Source organism: Leptonychotes weddellii, chromosome 13 (assembly GCF_054177405.1).
Source record: "Leptonychotes weddellii isolate Sample4059 chromosome 13, ASM5417740v2, whole genome shotgun sequence".
Lineage (NCBI taxonomy): Eukaryota > Metazoa > Chordata > Mammalia > Carnivora > Phocidae > Leptonychotes > Leptonychotes weddellii.
The window spans coordinates 65,639,478-65,655,044 of record NC_138381.1 but is presented as its reverse complement, the minus strand read 5'-3'; the positions used below and the strand labels follow the sequence as shown (position 1 = coordinate 65,655,044).

General features: G+C 58.7%; 1 protein-coding gene and 1 long non-coding RNA gene across 2 annotated transcripts in view; both read left to right on the top strand.

Moving 5' to 3' along the window:
• Positions 1 to 846: 846 nt before the first annotated feature.
• TMEM119 (transmembrane protein 119) lies at positions 847 to 7,257 on the top strand. The gene is made up of 2 exons (XM_006747758.3): positions 847 to 951; positions 5,154 to 7,257. The coding sequence occupies exon 2, from the start codon at positions 5,166 to 5,168 to the stop codon at positions 6,003 to 6,005; it is 840 nt and encodes a 279-aa protein (XP_006747821.1). The 5' UTR covers positions 847 to 951; positions 5,154 to 5,165; the 3' UTR covers positions 6,006 to 7,257.
• A 5,960-nt stretch (positions 7,258 to 13,217) lies between these two features.
• The window catches only part of LOC145716836 (uncharacterized), a 16,425-nt gene continuing 14,075 nt past the window's right edge, over positions 13,218 to 15,567 (top strand). The window contains exon 1 of the long non-coding RNA XR_014139753.1: positions 13,218 to 13,445. This is a non-coding gene — a long non-coding RNA (uncharacterized LOC145716836). The remainder of the gene's footprint in view (positions 13,446 to 15,567) is intronic.

The window sequence follows — 15,567 nt, the reverse complement described above, 5'->3', positions numbered from 1 at the left end:
AGGGGCGTGTGAATGAATGAATGCAAAGGGCCGCAGACCCACTGGAGTCCTGAGGTCAGCCAGAGATCCCAGTTTCAGGGGCTACTACTGGCTTGCCCCAGTTTCCTGCTTGAGCCACTTGACTACACCCTGCCTCATTTTGCCCACCTGTGAAATGGGCCCCCCCTTCCCTGCCGACTCCTGCTCTAGCTACTCCATTTGGGGTCCCGGGTCAGGCCACGGACGTTAGAGTGTCAGAGCCAGAGGGAGCCCAGAAAGCTTCCTGCCCACCCTGGCAAATGAGCTAACTGAGGCCCAGACAAGGGAAGAGCCCGATCGGGGCGGGACAGCGGGCCCCAGAGCTCCGCTCCCGGCTGCAGGCCCTGACCCTCGGGCCGCCGCTGCTCATGCTCTCCCTGAAACACACTCCGCTCTCACCCTGCACCCCAGCCTCTGGAAAACCTGAGTCACAGCTGGAACCGGGGCCGGGGGGGGGGGGGGGGATGTTCCTGCTCACGTCCAGGCACCCCCTCCCCACCCCCTCCGCCAACCTCCCTGACCTGGGCCCCTTCGGAAGGGAGGCAGGCCCCCAGCTCGCTGTTCTGGGGGGGAGGTGGGCGCTGCAGGACATCCCCGTCTGTCTGTCCGCAGGGGCCAGCGCTGGGGACCCCGGGTCGGGGAGGAAGTGCCCCATCTGGCGTTCCGCAGAGCTGGAGGGGCGCCTGCGGGAGTGGGAGCTGGGAGCAGGGGGGGATCGTGTGTGTGGCCGAGCGCAGCCCCGCCCCTCCCCTGTCCCCACCCCAAACTCTCTTAATGGAATCAAGCTGGCCCCGCGGCAGCTCGGGGGCGGGAGGCGGGGGGCGGGGTCCGGCGGGGGTGGGGGCGCCGGCCGGAGCAGCGGCAACTGGCACTCCCCGTCGCTTCACCTGGCGGGAGCACCCAGGCCCTGCGTGCGGCCAGACGGACGGACTGGTGAGTCCCGGCCGCCCCTCTGCCCCAGGGAGCCTGGGGGCGCTTGGGCTTTAGGGACTGGGGGCCTGCCGCAAGCCCTTTGGGGGCGTCTCTAAGTTCTGTGCCTTCTGAGCGTGGGGCGGATGCTGTGTGCGCGCGCGCGTGGGATCTGTGCTGAGGCTTCGGGCGGCGGAATGCGTGTGCACCTTCCCTGCGTCCGGCGTGCGGGTCCGGCCCGTGCGTGTGCGTGTGTGTGTGTGTGAGTGCGCGTGCAGCTGTGGTCTGACGGGAGGGGACGTGTTCTCGCAAAGTGGGCACCAGGGTGGTTGTCCCGGGGTCAGCGCGGAGGGTCGCGTGGCCCGGGGTGTTCCCCCCACCCCGTCTGTGGTCTGTGGGGGACCGAGTGTGTGTCAGGGGGTTGTGTCTGTGGGCCCGCGTGGCCAGAGAATCAGCCCGTTGGGGGTCTGTCGTGCGCCCTCTGTTTGTCCGTGCTGCTGGGCTGTGCAGACTTTCTGGGGTGTCTGGGCCTTGTGGGTCCCTGTTGCTGTGTGTGTGTGTGTGTGTTGGGAGACAGGTTAGTGTGTCTGTGTTGTGTGTCCGTATATTGTGTGTCCATGCTGCTGCTGCTTTGTGTGGATGTATATTTTGAGCCTCAGGACTCCCCTGCCCTCTCCGGGCCTCCCTTCCAAGGGGCCCGAGTCCCTGTCCTTGGCTGCCCTGGGGCAGGGGGGGTAGCGCTTCAGCCAGACCCTCCTCCCCCAAAGCCACTAATTAAAGCCAGGTTTTCGTGGGCTGCCCCTCCCCCTCCGGCCACCAGTCTCCGGGTGGGGGTGGGGCAGTGGCTCTGGCCCCTCAGCCTCCTCCGGAGACCCTAGGGGTAGATTTGCATCATCTGCATCATCACCTTTAAAACCACAAACCCCGAGTGAGATGGGCTCTAGAGGGAGGCCCAGCTCCAAGCTGTGGGTCCTGCACAGTCCTGTGGGGCCCATGAAGTGATACCACCTCCTCATCTGGCACTGCTGTTTCTTGTCCTAACAGTAGTCCGGGGAGGTGGCCCTTAGCCCCATTGCACAGATATGGAAGCCGAGGCTCACAGAGGTGACGTGCCCGACCCCAGGACACGGAGCTGGGCGGTGACTTCCCCTGGGGTTATTCCAACCTGCTCTCCCCTGGTTGTGGGACCCTGGGCCGGCCATTCCCAGTATCGGGCCTGAGTTTCCTCTTGGCTAAAACGAGAGAGGGGTTGGCCTGACCCCAGTTCCCAGTGGCCTGTGAGTTTCTGAGCCCTGGAAAACATTAGGACTCGGGAAGCAAGGCTGATCGTCTCCCGGAAGGCGGCGGGGACAGCTGATGGGCAGACTGATCACTTCGGGGCTGTCCGGGCCAGCGTGCCCACTGTACAGAGGGGAGACTGAGGCCCACAGAGGGCAGGGGCTCCTCATGCAGGTCATGCAGGGCCACACAGCCATTGCCTTTGAGGCCCAGCTGACCCCCGACACTTTGCCTGCTCCTTTCCTGGGGAGCCAGGCTGAGGGGTGTGGGGGACCTGAGAGTCGGGGTCTCGGCCTCTAAGAGCCAGTGATCCTTTGTGTGGCCTCTTTCCTTACCGTCTGTCCGTGACCCCAAGGCTCCGGGGAGAAGGGGGCACTTCCCTCTGTCCAGCTCATTGTCGTGTGTGTGTCTGTGTGTGTGTGTATGTCTGTGTGTGTGTGTCTGCCTGTGTGTGTGTGCAGACACACACACGTGCCCGTGTCCCGGATTCCTGGGGGGCTAGAGCTGAGCTCTCACTCAGCAGGGTGGAGAGCTTGGTCACTGCCCGGGGTGGGGGGGCGATGAGCCGGTCTAGACACTGGGTGAAGGTAACCATCCGCCCGCCTGGTGGGAGGACGGGGTTCGTCCCGGGCTCTGCTGGGGTCGAAATGGAGCTGCTCTCGAGCCCCGACCTTTCCTGGGTGCACAGCTACCCTGTGCCGGACGCTTCCTGCATGTCGTCTCCCCCGGGCCGTGTGGCTCTGTGGTCAGTTCCCCGCCAACCCCCCCAACTTACAGACGGGGACAGTGAGGCCCAGAGGGAGCCGCCCGCGGAGCGGGACCCAGCTGGAGCCCCCGGGGCCGCTCATAGCCGCCCTCTGTGGGGAGAAGCCTCAGCCACCACCACCAAGTCTCTCTCAGGCTTGACTTGCAGGAGGGCAGGGAGGTGACCGGCGGACGAAGACCCTGAAGATCAAAGCCGTCTGCAGGGACGTTCGATGTGAGGTGCCGGGAAGGCCCCTCCCTTCCAGCTGACGCGTGGTGTCATCCAGGGGTGCCAGCTCATTTGGGGGCCGGCCCGGGGCACATGAGAGCGCGTGTGCACGGTGTGTGTGTGTGTGTGTGTGTGTGTGTCTGTGTGTATGGCATGTGGTATGTATGTGTGTGAGTGTGTATGTGTGGTGTGTGAGTGTGTGTACGTTTGTATGTACGTGTGTGTGGTGTGAGCGTGTGGACTCTCAGACTCACCCAGACAAAGGTTCAAATCCCAGCTCCGACAGGTACATCTGTGTGTCCTTGGGCAAGTCACTGTCGGTCTGGGGACCTCCAGCCCCTCAACAGCGTTGGACTCTAGGGTGGAGCTCTAGGGCTGCTCTAGGGTTGAGCCCGGCAAAGGGGGTGGGGGCTTCCCCCGCGATGAAAGCACAGGATCATCAGCTCCCCCCATTTAAACCGAAACTCTGAGTAGTTTTGCCTCTTTTTATGTCCTGGAACTACCTTTGGGTTTTCCTGGTCATCTGAGCCAGTTTGTCCCAACTGACGTCAGTACAATTAATTTCAATTAGTGCTACTTAATTGGGAGGCCTCAGGTCAGTTGGAAGAAGCCGCTTAATGTCTTGACATCATAACTACCTCACTCCCCAAATCCCCACGGTGACCCCTGAGGCCAGGACTGCCAGCCCTTTTAGGAAGCAGGCCTTGAGGACTGGGCACCCAAGGGGACACACAGCCCAGGTGTTGGGAACCTGACCTCCGCCTCCAGCCCAGGACCTCGCTCTGTGGCCTTGGGCCTGCCCCTCATCTCCGGGCCCCTGTCCCCCATCTCGGTCCCCTGAGAGAGGGTGTCAGACAGGGGATCCCAAGGCTTTTCTGTCCTGGCGCTTCAAGCCCCTCCCGGGTCAGGAGGGGTTTCTCAGGGACAGACAGCCCACGAGGGTGCAGAGAAAGGGGCTCTTGGGTTTGTCTGAGGGCCCAGCCTCCCTCGGGCTGGCGGGGAGAGCCCATGTTTTAGGAGCTGGCCTCCTCCGCAAACCTGGACCATGCGGAATGTATTAGTCAGCCTGGCTGTCTGGGCCAGATGGGGTCTGGGGGTTCATGTCGGGAGCAGCCTTCCAGCGGGGGGAGGGAGAGAGGGGTGGGGTTCATCTGGTTCCCATTTAGTGGTGGCCGTAGGACTCGGCTCCAGCTTCGTCTCAGGCACGCGGGTTCTCCCCACCCCTTCCTGGGCCTCCAGGCCCTGCTTTGCACCTTGAGGTGAGGGTGAGCCACGGCTCCTGGCATCCAGGCCCTCTCCTGAGCTCAGGGAGTCTGAAAGCTTCAAAACCTATGAGTCTCCCAGAGAAGGGGACCAGGACCAAGGAAGGGCCGGGAGATGCTGGGGAGGGTTCCCTGGAAGAGGAGGGGTCAGCTCCCTCCGTTGCTCCATTTCTTACTTTCTCCCGGCCCGACCCAACCATTTCTCCCTCCGTGCCTAGCTCCAAACCCCCACTCTTGCCTGACTTCACTCCTCTGAGCCTCAGTTTCCATACCTGGAACCTGGGGATAATAATAGTGCCTCCCCCATTGGGTGGTTCTCAGGATTCAATGACATTCTACGTAAGAAACTCAGAATAGTACCTGGCACGTGGTAAGCGATGAAAGGGTAAGTTATTATTAATTCAGCCAAGTCAGTCAAGATGCATTTATGGAGCACTTACGGTATACCAGACATGGTATGAAACCCTGAGAGTGCCGAGGTAAATGAGAATCAGTCCCTGCCCTCTAGGACTTCAGGGTGAAGTGGGGTTCCTCGTGGGGGGGGTCCCTCCAGGGGCTCAGGATGAAGTGGAGGGGCAGACAAGAACCCCACGTGTGAACGAACGGGGTCCACTATATGGTGGGCAAGGGAAGAGGCCCGCTAGAATACGCTCTGTGTCCCCCGGGGCCCCGGAGTTCCACCCCGACCTCTCTCCTGCCTCGCTGCCCCACAGGTCTGGGACAAGATGGTGTCCGTGGTGGTGCCGAGGCTGGTGGTCTCTCTGCTGCTGCTCCTCAGGGTCCTGCCCGCGGTGGCCTACTCCGTGCCCCTGCACGCTGCCTTCCTGGAGGACACAGGGGGCAGCGGGGAGGCCGAGGGCTCATCGGCCTCCTCCCCAAGCCTCCCGCCGCCCCGGACCCCGGCCCTCAGTCCCACGTCGGTGGGGCCCCAGCCCACGCCCCTGGCAGGCCCCAAGCCCCCCACCAACTTCCTGGACGGGATCGTGGACTTCTTCCGCCAGTACGTGATGCTCATTGCCGTGGTGGGCTCCCTGGTGTTCCTGCTGATGTTCATCGTCTGCGCCGCGCTCATCACCCGCCAGAAGCACAAGGCCTCGGCCTACTACCCCTCGTCTTTCCCCAAGAAGAAGTACGTGGACCAGAGTGACCGGGCCGGGGGGCCCCGGACCTTCAGCGAGGTCCCCGACCGGGCTCCCGACGGCCGGCCCGAGGAGGCCCTGGATTCCTCCCAGCAGCTCCAGGCTGACATCCTCGCTGCCACCCAGAACCTCAAGTCCCCCGCCAGAGCCGCCCCGGGCAGTGGAGATGGAGCCAGGATGGAGGGCAAGTCAGAGGGAGAGGAGAGCGGCGGCCGGGAGGCGGACCAGGAGGCCCAGGGATGTGGGAGCCCAGCGGAGAAATCAGGGGTGCTGGAGGAGCCGGGCACAGTGGTGGCAGAGGGGGCCCTGGAGGCCGGCCAAGGCCAAGGTGAGCCGGAAGCGGCTCCTTTGTTAGCCCAGGAAGCCAGGGGAGCCGCTGGTCCCCCCGAGAGCCCCTGTGCTTGCAATGTCGTCCCCAAGGTCTAACAGGCCTCTGGGGCTGCTGGCCCCGACTGTCGGACTCCTCGTGGTCACCTCCATGGGTGTGGAAAGGCCCTTGACCCTTACTGCTCCCCGACACCCCCTCCTTGGCCACCCCCTGCTGCAGGCAGAGATGCTGGTCTCCAGCGTACCCCAGGAATCTCCCCGGATCCCAGGACCATTTGCCCCTGCGGCCCCAAACACAACGTCTCTGGGGAGGGGGGATGGGAAGGATCCCCACTATATTCATGATACCATATCCCACGAAATCAGCCCCGTCACTTGGGCAGACATGCCACGGTCCCCCGGGATGGTACCAACATTGCCGCTTTTCCATGGAAGTAGGGAAGACAAGTCAGAGTAACTAGGAGTTTGGGATGAGGGTGACTGGGACCTGCCGAGGCCCCCCCAGGCCCCCCCCACCCGGGCGGGAGCAGTTAAAGCTACTGCAGAAGTGGGTCTGGGGAGTCAGGAAGCTTCCGAGAGGCCCGTGCACACATCATGACAGGTCCCTACGTCAGCATGTCCAAGGCTGGGTTCCCCGAGCTACTCTGTGGAAAAAGGATTTGGGGGGCCAGTGAGTTGAGGAGACACTGCCTCTCCACTCCCTGCAACCCCCTCCACCTTAGAGCACCCCAGGGCTCTGCAAATACTCTAGTAGAAGCCCCTGTGGAATCTGGTTTTGCTTGTTTTTTTTTTTTACAGCTACAGAATAAAATCTTTGCAGAGCACACTCTGGAAATTACTGCCCCAAATGTTCCTGAAGGTGCCCCCCAGTTTGTGGTTGCTCTGGGGTTAGGGCTGTGGGGTCCGGGGGCTCAGGGCCGCTCAAGTTCTGCCAAGCATCTCTGCCTGGGGATGAATTTCTCATCCCGTTACTGCCATGGGCATGGGGTGAATGAATCGAACCTTTCTTGTCAGGCCCCCAAAGCTGCCCAGAAGCTGGGGGGGCAGTGTGTGAAGGGGGTCCCACTCTGGGGGGATTCTGAAAGGGTAGGGGAAGGTTTCTAACACCCAGCCTGGAGCAGGGGGGCCCTAGCCCCCGACCCTTTGCTTACATGCGTGTCTGGTAGCCTGAGCTCACAGAATTCTTTAGCCTTCGACAAGGGAGCCTGAGCTCCGTCCTGATTTGGGGAGGCTCTGGGTGGGGGGCGGTCCTCTTCCTCATCCCTCTGTCTGGGCTTCCCCCAACCTCTGCACAATTTTTTAGGTGCTGAGATATAGCAAACCAGCACAATAAACCTTTATTCTGGCCTGAGCGTCGCTGCTTTTCTGAGGGGGAATGAGTCTGCTGGGGGGGGGGTATTTCTTCTGGGCTGTTCCATGGGGTGGGGCAGCTTTCTGGGGGAGACACATCAGGCAGGCCCGAAAAGCTGAATGAGATGAGGCGGAATGAGATGATTCGTGAAAAGAGGGCAGAACGGGGTCCCCCATGGGAATGTGGCAGGAGGTCTTGCCCCCAAGGCTGAGCTCAGCCCTGGACTTGCGGCCACGGAGACCCCGCTTCCAAGAGCAGTTCTGCTGTGCACTGTGGCTGCAGGAGATCCACCCGCCTCCTTCTCTGGGAAACATGAGCCCAGTCTCCCCTTTCAGCCTCCCGTCTGCTGGCAGCGTGGCCAAGGACTAGAACCGGGCTAACAGACGGTGCCCTGCTCCCGGCACCCTTGGCCTGGGGTTGGAGGCGGCCCTGGCCTTTGTGTCCTCGCCCCGCCAGGCTCTTCCTTGCCTTTGATGGCAAGTTCCTGGGGGCCACTGCTCCCCCTCCTCCCTGGAGCTGCCAGCTGGAATCCAGATGTGGCTGCGTTGGGAGCACGTGCTAGATCCCGGGGTGAGGGGGGCAGGGAGGCCATCCCCCCACCCCAGCCCTTCCCTCCGCTGACCCCACTTCCCTTCCAAAGGGGGCCGGCTTTGGGTTTCATAACACACAATGGCCTCTGTCTCTCGCAGCAGGGAAGGGCCCTCCCTTTCTCAGCCCAGACCCGCTCCCGCACAAGAATGTAGGGAAAATCCAATATGGATACCTGAATACTGTGTGGCTCTGGCCAAACCACTCAACCTCTCTGTGTATGACAGGCTGTCTCCTAGATCCTGAGCTCCTGCAGGGTCCTAGATGATTGGGTGTGGCTGGGGTACGCATTAAGCTTCCCCATAACAGGTTAAACTCAGGTAAGACAGAAGCAGATGTTAGAGATTCCTGGGGAAGAGGCAGGGATGACTTTTGCAATCAGCAGCTCCCTGGTCAATGGCTCCCCATTAATGGGCCTGCCAGAGGACATGAGGTGAGCGGCCTTAGTTATGGCCTGTGTCCCTCGGGACTGATGGGGGTGGGGACTCAGGAGGTAGTTGGAGCCCAGAGGAGGCGTCAACCTCCCCCTCACCTTTGAGCTTTAACAGCTACTATTCCCTCTGCCTAGGATGCCCTTCCACACCCCCTCCTTGTCCAGTTAACTCCCCCTCCTCCTTTAGCTTCCAGCCTAGCTGTCACCTGCCCTCCCCAACAGCCCTCACCCAGACTCTCTCCCACACTCCCCTGGGCTCAATACTATTAATAATTGCTCACAGCTAATGAGCACCTGTGACGCATCAGGCACTGCTCTAAGCCCTGAACATCATTTACTCATTGAGACTCCCAACCCGAGCAGAGGGATCCTGCTGTTATTCCCATGTCGCAGAGGGGAAGTCAGTTGCCTAGGTCACAGAGCCAGCATCCCCGCCCCATCATCTGATTCTAGAGTGACTTCTCCCTCGGGCTCGACAGCTGCTTGCATGAATGAATGCGTGAATGAACCCTTGGGGAGGAGAGAGCAGGGCCCCACTCCTGCTTAGAGCCCCTCTAGGGTGGACACACATCTGGCCAGGCACCAGCGGAGGGTGAGCTTTGGGGGGAGATGGGCTGGGGGTACGTGTGGGCTGGGGCCAGGCAAGGGGGAGACCTGGGCTGGAGGTGGGGGTGTGGGGGGTCCGCGGGGTGCTGGAGGGACCTCTTCCGTGTGCCCTTTCTCTGATCAGCCCAAGGGGCTGGGTGTTCGCTGGCTGGGGGTCACATCCAAGGCAGGAGGACGAGGGGCAGAACTCACGTCTCCGGGGAGCTCTGCACTAGGCACATGGTCTTGCACCCTCTTGGGGTGGTTCGGGTAGTTTGGGCCCTGGGGGGAGACTGCCTTTGTCAATGCCCGCTCTACCATTTCGTAGCTGTGTGGCCTTGGGCAAATGTCCTCACTTCTCTGGGCTTTCGTTTCCATGTGCGTAAAGAGATGATCCTACCCTACCTGGCAGGGGTCTCAACCTGCACACTGGGATTGTCTGAGAGCTTTGTTATGTCGTACCTCCCGGGCTCCACCCAGACCATTTATTTATTTATTTATTTAAATAATCTCCACGGGGCTCGAACTCACGCCCCCAAGATCAAGAGTCGCATGCTCTACCGACCAAGTCAGCCAGGTGCCCCCCTCCCCCCAAGGCCGATTAAATCAGAGTGTCCAAGGGTACGGCTGGGCAACGGTCACTGCCTGGGGGGCTGTTCACCACTGTCCCCCTGGCACGGGGCACGGTGCCAGGTACTGAGGACGCGCCATTGGCCCAACAGATCTGAAGCTGTATTTGAGTGGAGGAGATGAAAATGAATCAAAGAATCATCTAGATGCAACCACGGTGATTAATAACAGGAATGGCCGCCATATATAAATGCACTATTATACATGTCTGGTGCTTTACTGATGTTAGTTTTTACGGCTTTACGGAGGTATAGTTAGCACATAATAACTACACATATTTAAAACGGCAATTTGATAATTTGGACATACGAGTATACTCATGAAGCCATCGCCAAAGTCAAGATAATGGACATGTCCGTCACCTCTAACCGTTTCTTCGCACCTCTTTGCAATCTCTGCTGGCTGTTTCCCCCCCACCTCAGGCCCTAGACCACTACTGACCTGCTCTCTGTCCCTACGACTCATTTTTATCTTCTGGAATTTTATATAAATGGAACCATATAGTGTACTCTTTTTATCTGGCTTTTTGCATGCAGCACGAATGTTCTGAGATTTATTCATGCTATTGTACGTATTAACATTTCACTGCTTTTTACTGCTGAGTAGTATTCCCTTGTATGGATGTACTGAAATTTGTTTATCCATTCACCTGCTGATGGACGTTTGGGTGGTTTTCCAGCTTGTGGCTATTATAAATAAAGCTGCTTGGAATTACTGATGTTTGTTTATTTTATCCTTCCAACCTTCTTAATGAGATGGTCATTATTTGTCCCCATTTTACAGATGAAAACAACAGACTCAGAGAGGTCAAGTAACTTGTCTAAGGTCACACAGCCAGGAGTGGGAGCATTGAACCTTAAAGTGGGAATGTTTGAGCTCAGTTACTGTAGGGAACTTGTGAAGCTCAGAGGGTCTCAGAAATCCTGCTCTAGACCAGCCCCCCACATTTCATATGTGGACATCCAAGGAGCATACTGGGACTGGGGCCCATCCAGAGCTGACCAGGAATCCGGGTCTCTGGTGGGCGGTCTTGTGCTGTGTCTAGCTCTGCTCTGCTTCAGCTCTAGCTCCTCATCTGCTGTTGGGGAAGAAGCAGGCCCATGTGGAGTGGGACAGGGATTTGTCATTTTTTTTTCGGGCGGTTTTAATTTCAGGATTCCTCCGGCTGCTCAGAAATAGCAGGAAGGATTTGGCACTGGCTCCAGGGCCCCACGGGGGTTCCCCCGCAGCTGCTCCTCCTCCCCAAATGGGTCCAGGGTTTACAGCGGCAGCTGCAAAGTATAAAATAGTCCTCGTAAATCCACTCTTGCCAGGGTCCCTAATGCCAGAGGCCTCTGCAGTGCTCAGCGCGGGCATCCTGCCACCCACTGGGGCCCCACAGGGACACCTGGGGTGCGCTGGAAGGCTGGAGGGTCCAGGTCTATGGGTGGCCACCTGCAGCCTCTGCCATAGGGTTTGGGGAACCAGACTCAGCGAGGGGGTCTGCAGGGGGGAAGGGGGACTGAGATTGTACAGGGGTGGAGGATTGGGGACAGCAAGGAGAGGGAGAGATAGTGGGACACAGAAATAAGGAACCAGGAGACCCTCCTAGCTGCATGACTTTGGGCAAGTCACTTTGAACTACAGGCTCTTCACGTATAAAGTCCTGGGACCACAGCCCTTGCCCTGTCTCCCCCCACCCCCCAGAATGCTGTGAGTGCACTTTATAATGTGTAGGATGGCGGGGCGTGGTGGTTAGGGGTACAGGCTTCACACGGCCTGGGTTGAAATCTCAACTCGGCCACTACCCGGCTGTGTGAACTTGGGCAAGTCACTTCACCTCTCTGGGCCTGAGTTTCCTCGTCTGTGAAATGGGAATAATGGCTCCTACGTCAGAGAGGCGGTGGAAGGTGAGTTCATTCACTTCCAGTGCTTAGAACAGGCCCCCCCATGGGTGCTCAGTAAATGGGAGCTGCTGTTAGCTACAAACAGTGAAGTGCTGTGCCCGAAGAAAAGGGGGAAATGTCAGTCTCCAAGTGTCTCGCTGTTCTGAGCGTCACCTCTTCTTTCCAGATCATAAGGTCAGTGATTCTTAGACGCTTGAAACTTCAGCGTCATCACATCTTGTCTTGGGTGGGGGCAGGGCAGAGGGTCCTGGCAATGTTGGCAAAAGCAGAACAAGGCCAGCAGCCAGGGAAGTCCCGTGAACCCCAAGGAAGGGGTGAAGGATGGGGCTAGAGAGAAGAGAGGCTCGTGCTGCCCTTTGGGCAAAGACCAACCCCCAACCCCGCGTGCCCCTCTGTGGGGGTTTGGCGCCTGATGGGGGCCAGGGGTCCCGTGGAAGCTGTTCCCTGTCTCCCTCTGAGGTGCGGTGACCCCAGTTAGAACTTAGACATTGTCCGGGCGAGTGTACATGGAGTGTGCATGGCTGACAATGTGGGTCAGGGAGCCCAGGGACTCAGGCCCATCTGGGGCAGGTGCCAGGGCTATTTCTGGGGAGTGGGAAAGGTTGGGGGGTACCCAGCTAGATTAGTTGCCAGGTGACCTAGAATATCTCCGCTCCCCTCTCCGTTGGGTTCCCATCTATGAAACAAGCCAAATACTTCTCAGCATTGACTCTGGGCAGGAGACTCCTTCAGGCTCAGGGGGGAAGGACGTAAGGTATCTGCATTCTATAAGACTTGTAGTCAAATCTGAGTTCAATTCCACTTCCAAGCTGTGTGACCTTGGGCAGCTTCTGCCCCCCTTTTGGAGCCTCAGCGTCTCACCTGTGAAAGCTCAGGTCCTGCCCTGTTGCGAGACTCAGATGAGAAAACGCTCCTCGAGCTCGGGGCCCCGGGACCCAGTGTGGAGAAAGGGCTCCCTTTCTGTTAGCCTTTCTGATGATCTTTGTCGCTCCTACTGCCAGGAAGTAGCGAAGAGGATGCTGCTGGCCGTTCTGATCTCTGACATTCTGTGGCTTCCCTGCCCAGCACTGCGGGTCAGAGCCCAGACAGAGCTGGGTACCCAGTAGGTGCTCAATGAATGCTGAGCAAGGAGTGCTGAGTTCCCTTCGAGTCGCTCCTTGATTGGGGAGCAGAGAGGAAGGGTGACACTGGGAGGTAGGACATCTCTGCACCCACCCTGGGGAGGGTTGAGATGAGGCTCTCTGAAAACCCCCCTCGGCCCCCAATCTCCTACTTCTGTCCTTGGTCAATGTTTAAATCCCACTGTCAGGTCCAGTTTCCATCACTTTTTGAGAACCTACTGTGTAGCAGGCACAGCACTGAGCACTCTCTATACACCGGGTCCTCGCAAAGCTGAGGGAGGCACAGATACCCACCTTCTATGTAGGAAGACAGGGACGCTCGGAGAGGTAAAGCGATTTGCCCAAGTTCACACAGCCAGAAAGTGTCTGAGCGGGGCTTTGAACCTCCTGAGGCTTTTGGACCTCATGGCCAATGCTCTGCCTGCAATCCTGTTCCCGAATGAATGAATGAATGAATGGGTGAGTGCATGAATGCAGGAAACGGGGTTGGAGCAGAGGCCCAAGGCCAAGGCGCCCACACTTCCACGTGGCCCTGCAGCTCAGCTGGGGCAGAAGGTGTCAGCACAGTGGCCGGGTGCCGCAGGGGGGCGCCCGTGGTCTGGCGGCAGAAAGGGGGCAAAAAGGCCTCGGACCACAGCCCCCAGCCCGCCCCCGGCCCTCCGGGCTCACAGAGGGCGCGCGCTCCCGCTCGCTGGCGCTGGCGGAGCTGGTATCTGAGCTCCTGGCAGCCGCACTGGGCAGGCGCCTTTGTTCCCACGGTCCTGAGTGCGCCGTGGGGGGCCGGCCCGAGGTCACATGGCAGGTGAAGAAGCAGACAGACGGCCCTTGGGACCCCGGCGCCCTTGGTCCTGCCCAGGATGCTGCATGTGTGGGGATTCTGAGAGTCCACCGGGTCTGGAGGTCAAGCCCACAGCCCTGGGGCTCTCCGGAGACGTGAACTTGCAGGTGGGAAGCCCTGGGCAGGCACTGGCTCTGGGTCTGGTGCCCCGGGGTGGGGGTGGGGGTCCAGCTCTACTCCTTCCGGGGCTGTGCTGCCTGGGGCAAGTCGCTTGCCCTCCCTGGGCCACAGCCGAGTCTCTGGCAAAGGGAAGAAGGAGGCTTGCTCTGGATTTCAACCAGCTGGTGGGCTCCAAACGCTGCGATCCTGTGTGAGGCGTTATTGTCAGCACCTGGGGGAAAGCGCTGCAGGATGCCATTTCCCCCAAGTACGAAGAGCCACTCAATTCTTGGACAAGAAGGTCTTGGGAGAACCTGGCTTCCTCCCCCCCCGCCCCCGCCACCCCCTTTAATCCTTCCCAGGGAGCTCAAACTGCCCTTTCTCCCCGTTTTAAGAGACCCCTAGAGGAATTCGTTGGGCACCTTGGGTTGCCTCCAGCATCTGCGAACGCCTCCCTACTGAAGTCCTTTCTTCTGTCACACCTAAGTTAACAGGCTGGGCCCGAGGGCCAGTTTCCCCTGCTGCCTCGTCTGCAGCAGAACTCTGGCTGGAAGGACGGGGCCAGCTATTGGGGAGCCAGTTAGAAACACTTTTGAATTCTTTCCCATGACCTCTCCTAAGATAAGAACATCTTGTCTTTGTCCAGATTTGATCTTCGCACGGTCTGGGTTTCAGCAGACCGGAGTGAAGATGAACGACCCTCTTGGAGGGTCAGATGGCTGCATTGACCAATGTTGTACGTGTCCTTGCCCTTCACCCCAGAAGTTTTTTTCCGGAGCCAGCCTATGTGTGGATCTTTGAGGATGTTCATGCCGGCGTCATTTATAAGTGAAAAAAAAGGGAGGCTGTCTATATACCCAGCAGTGATGCAGTGGTAGATGGTGTTCCTGCCAAGTGAGAGGGTATTCAGAGAGAATTTGCTTTGGGTTGGTGCGGGGGAGGGGGCAAGGGCCTGGAACATGGTGGGGGTGGGTGTCAGTCTTGACATAGTCGATATTTCCCAATTGGCTTTTCACGTAAATGATTTCATTTGAAAAATCGCTATGGAGTCGCTTTGATCAGCTTCCTTTAGCCGATGAGAAAACCATCCCTGCTTGGCGAATTGTTGGTGAAAGTGAGCTGATGGGTCCAAGGTCACACTTGTGGTTTGTGATCCACCTTACGTGAAGGGAGAGAGCTCTGAGTTCCGGGGAGCAGCCCTGGCGTGATGGACCTACATAAGCAAGTCACTTTTTTGAGGTGTGAGCCCAGATTTCCGCTCACCTGGCCTTTGGGTGTCCCCAGAATGGAGCCAGTTCGGGGTTCCTCCGGGTAGATGTGGGGGCCACAGCAGGCCCTGGGCAAGCTCATGAAGGGCGGTCACAGATGGCAGAGCTGGGTGGCCCTGTGTCCTCACACATTTCCCAGGAGGTCCTGCATGTGCCTGTCTTTGCAGATGCATGGAGCACTCCTGCCGGTAGGTCCTTCCGGTGGGATTGCCGGGTCAGAGGTACATGCATCACCTTTTCACAGGTGCTGCCAAATGACCGGTCCAAAATGCGGCGCCAGTTTCCATTCCCATCTGGGTCTAGGAGTGCCCCCACTTCCCCACATCCTTGACAACACTGCTGGCGTTCAGTGTTTTTCTGATCTGATAGGTGAGAAATGGTATTCCATTGTCCGGTTAGGTACGGCTGTCTGATTGCTGATGAGAAAGGGGCTTCTCCTTACAGAGTTCTTCGCCCATGAATTACCTGGTTCTGTCCTTAGTCCCCGCTTGTATTGATTGTGTATCTGCTGATTTTCAACTCTTTCAAGCCACAGAATCCTTTGTTCTAATAAACTCTCACCAGGAATCTTAACAGAAGTTGAATAAAAGAAGAGCTGCATTTTGGAAGGGGGATGGGCTACCCAGAGGGCACCTGTTTGCCTCCCTTTGCACCCTGCAGGGGCCCCTAGTGCTCAGGGGAGCGTCATTTGCAAACAGTCGGTACAGTCCTACCACTCAAGCTACAAATGGGGAAACTGAGACCCACAGTTAGCCAGAAAGGTAATGGCTGAGGCAGGTCTCCAGCCCAGGTCCCCTGACTGTCATCAATATTGACTGGTAGAGGTGGAGGGGATGGTGACAGAGGTGGTCATGATGGTAGA

Coding starts and splice junctions, on each gene's coding strand:
- TMEM119 (XM_006747758.3), top strand. CDS start 5,166: ATGGTGTCCGTGGTGGTGCCGAGGCTGGTGGTCTCTCTGCTGCTGCTC.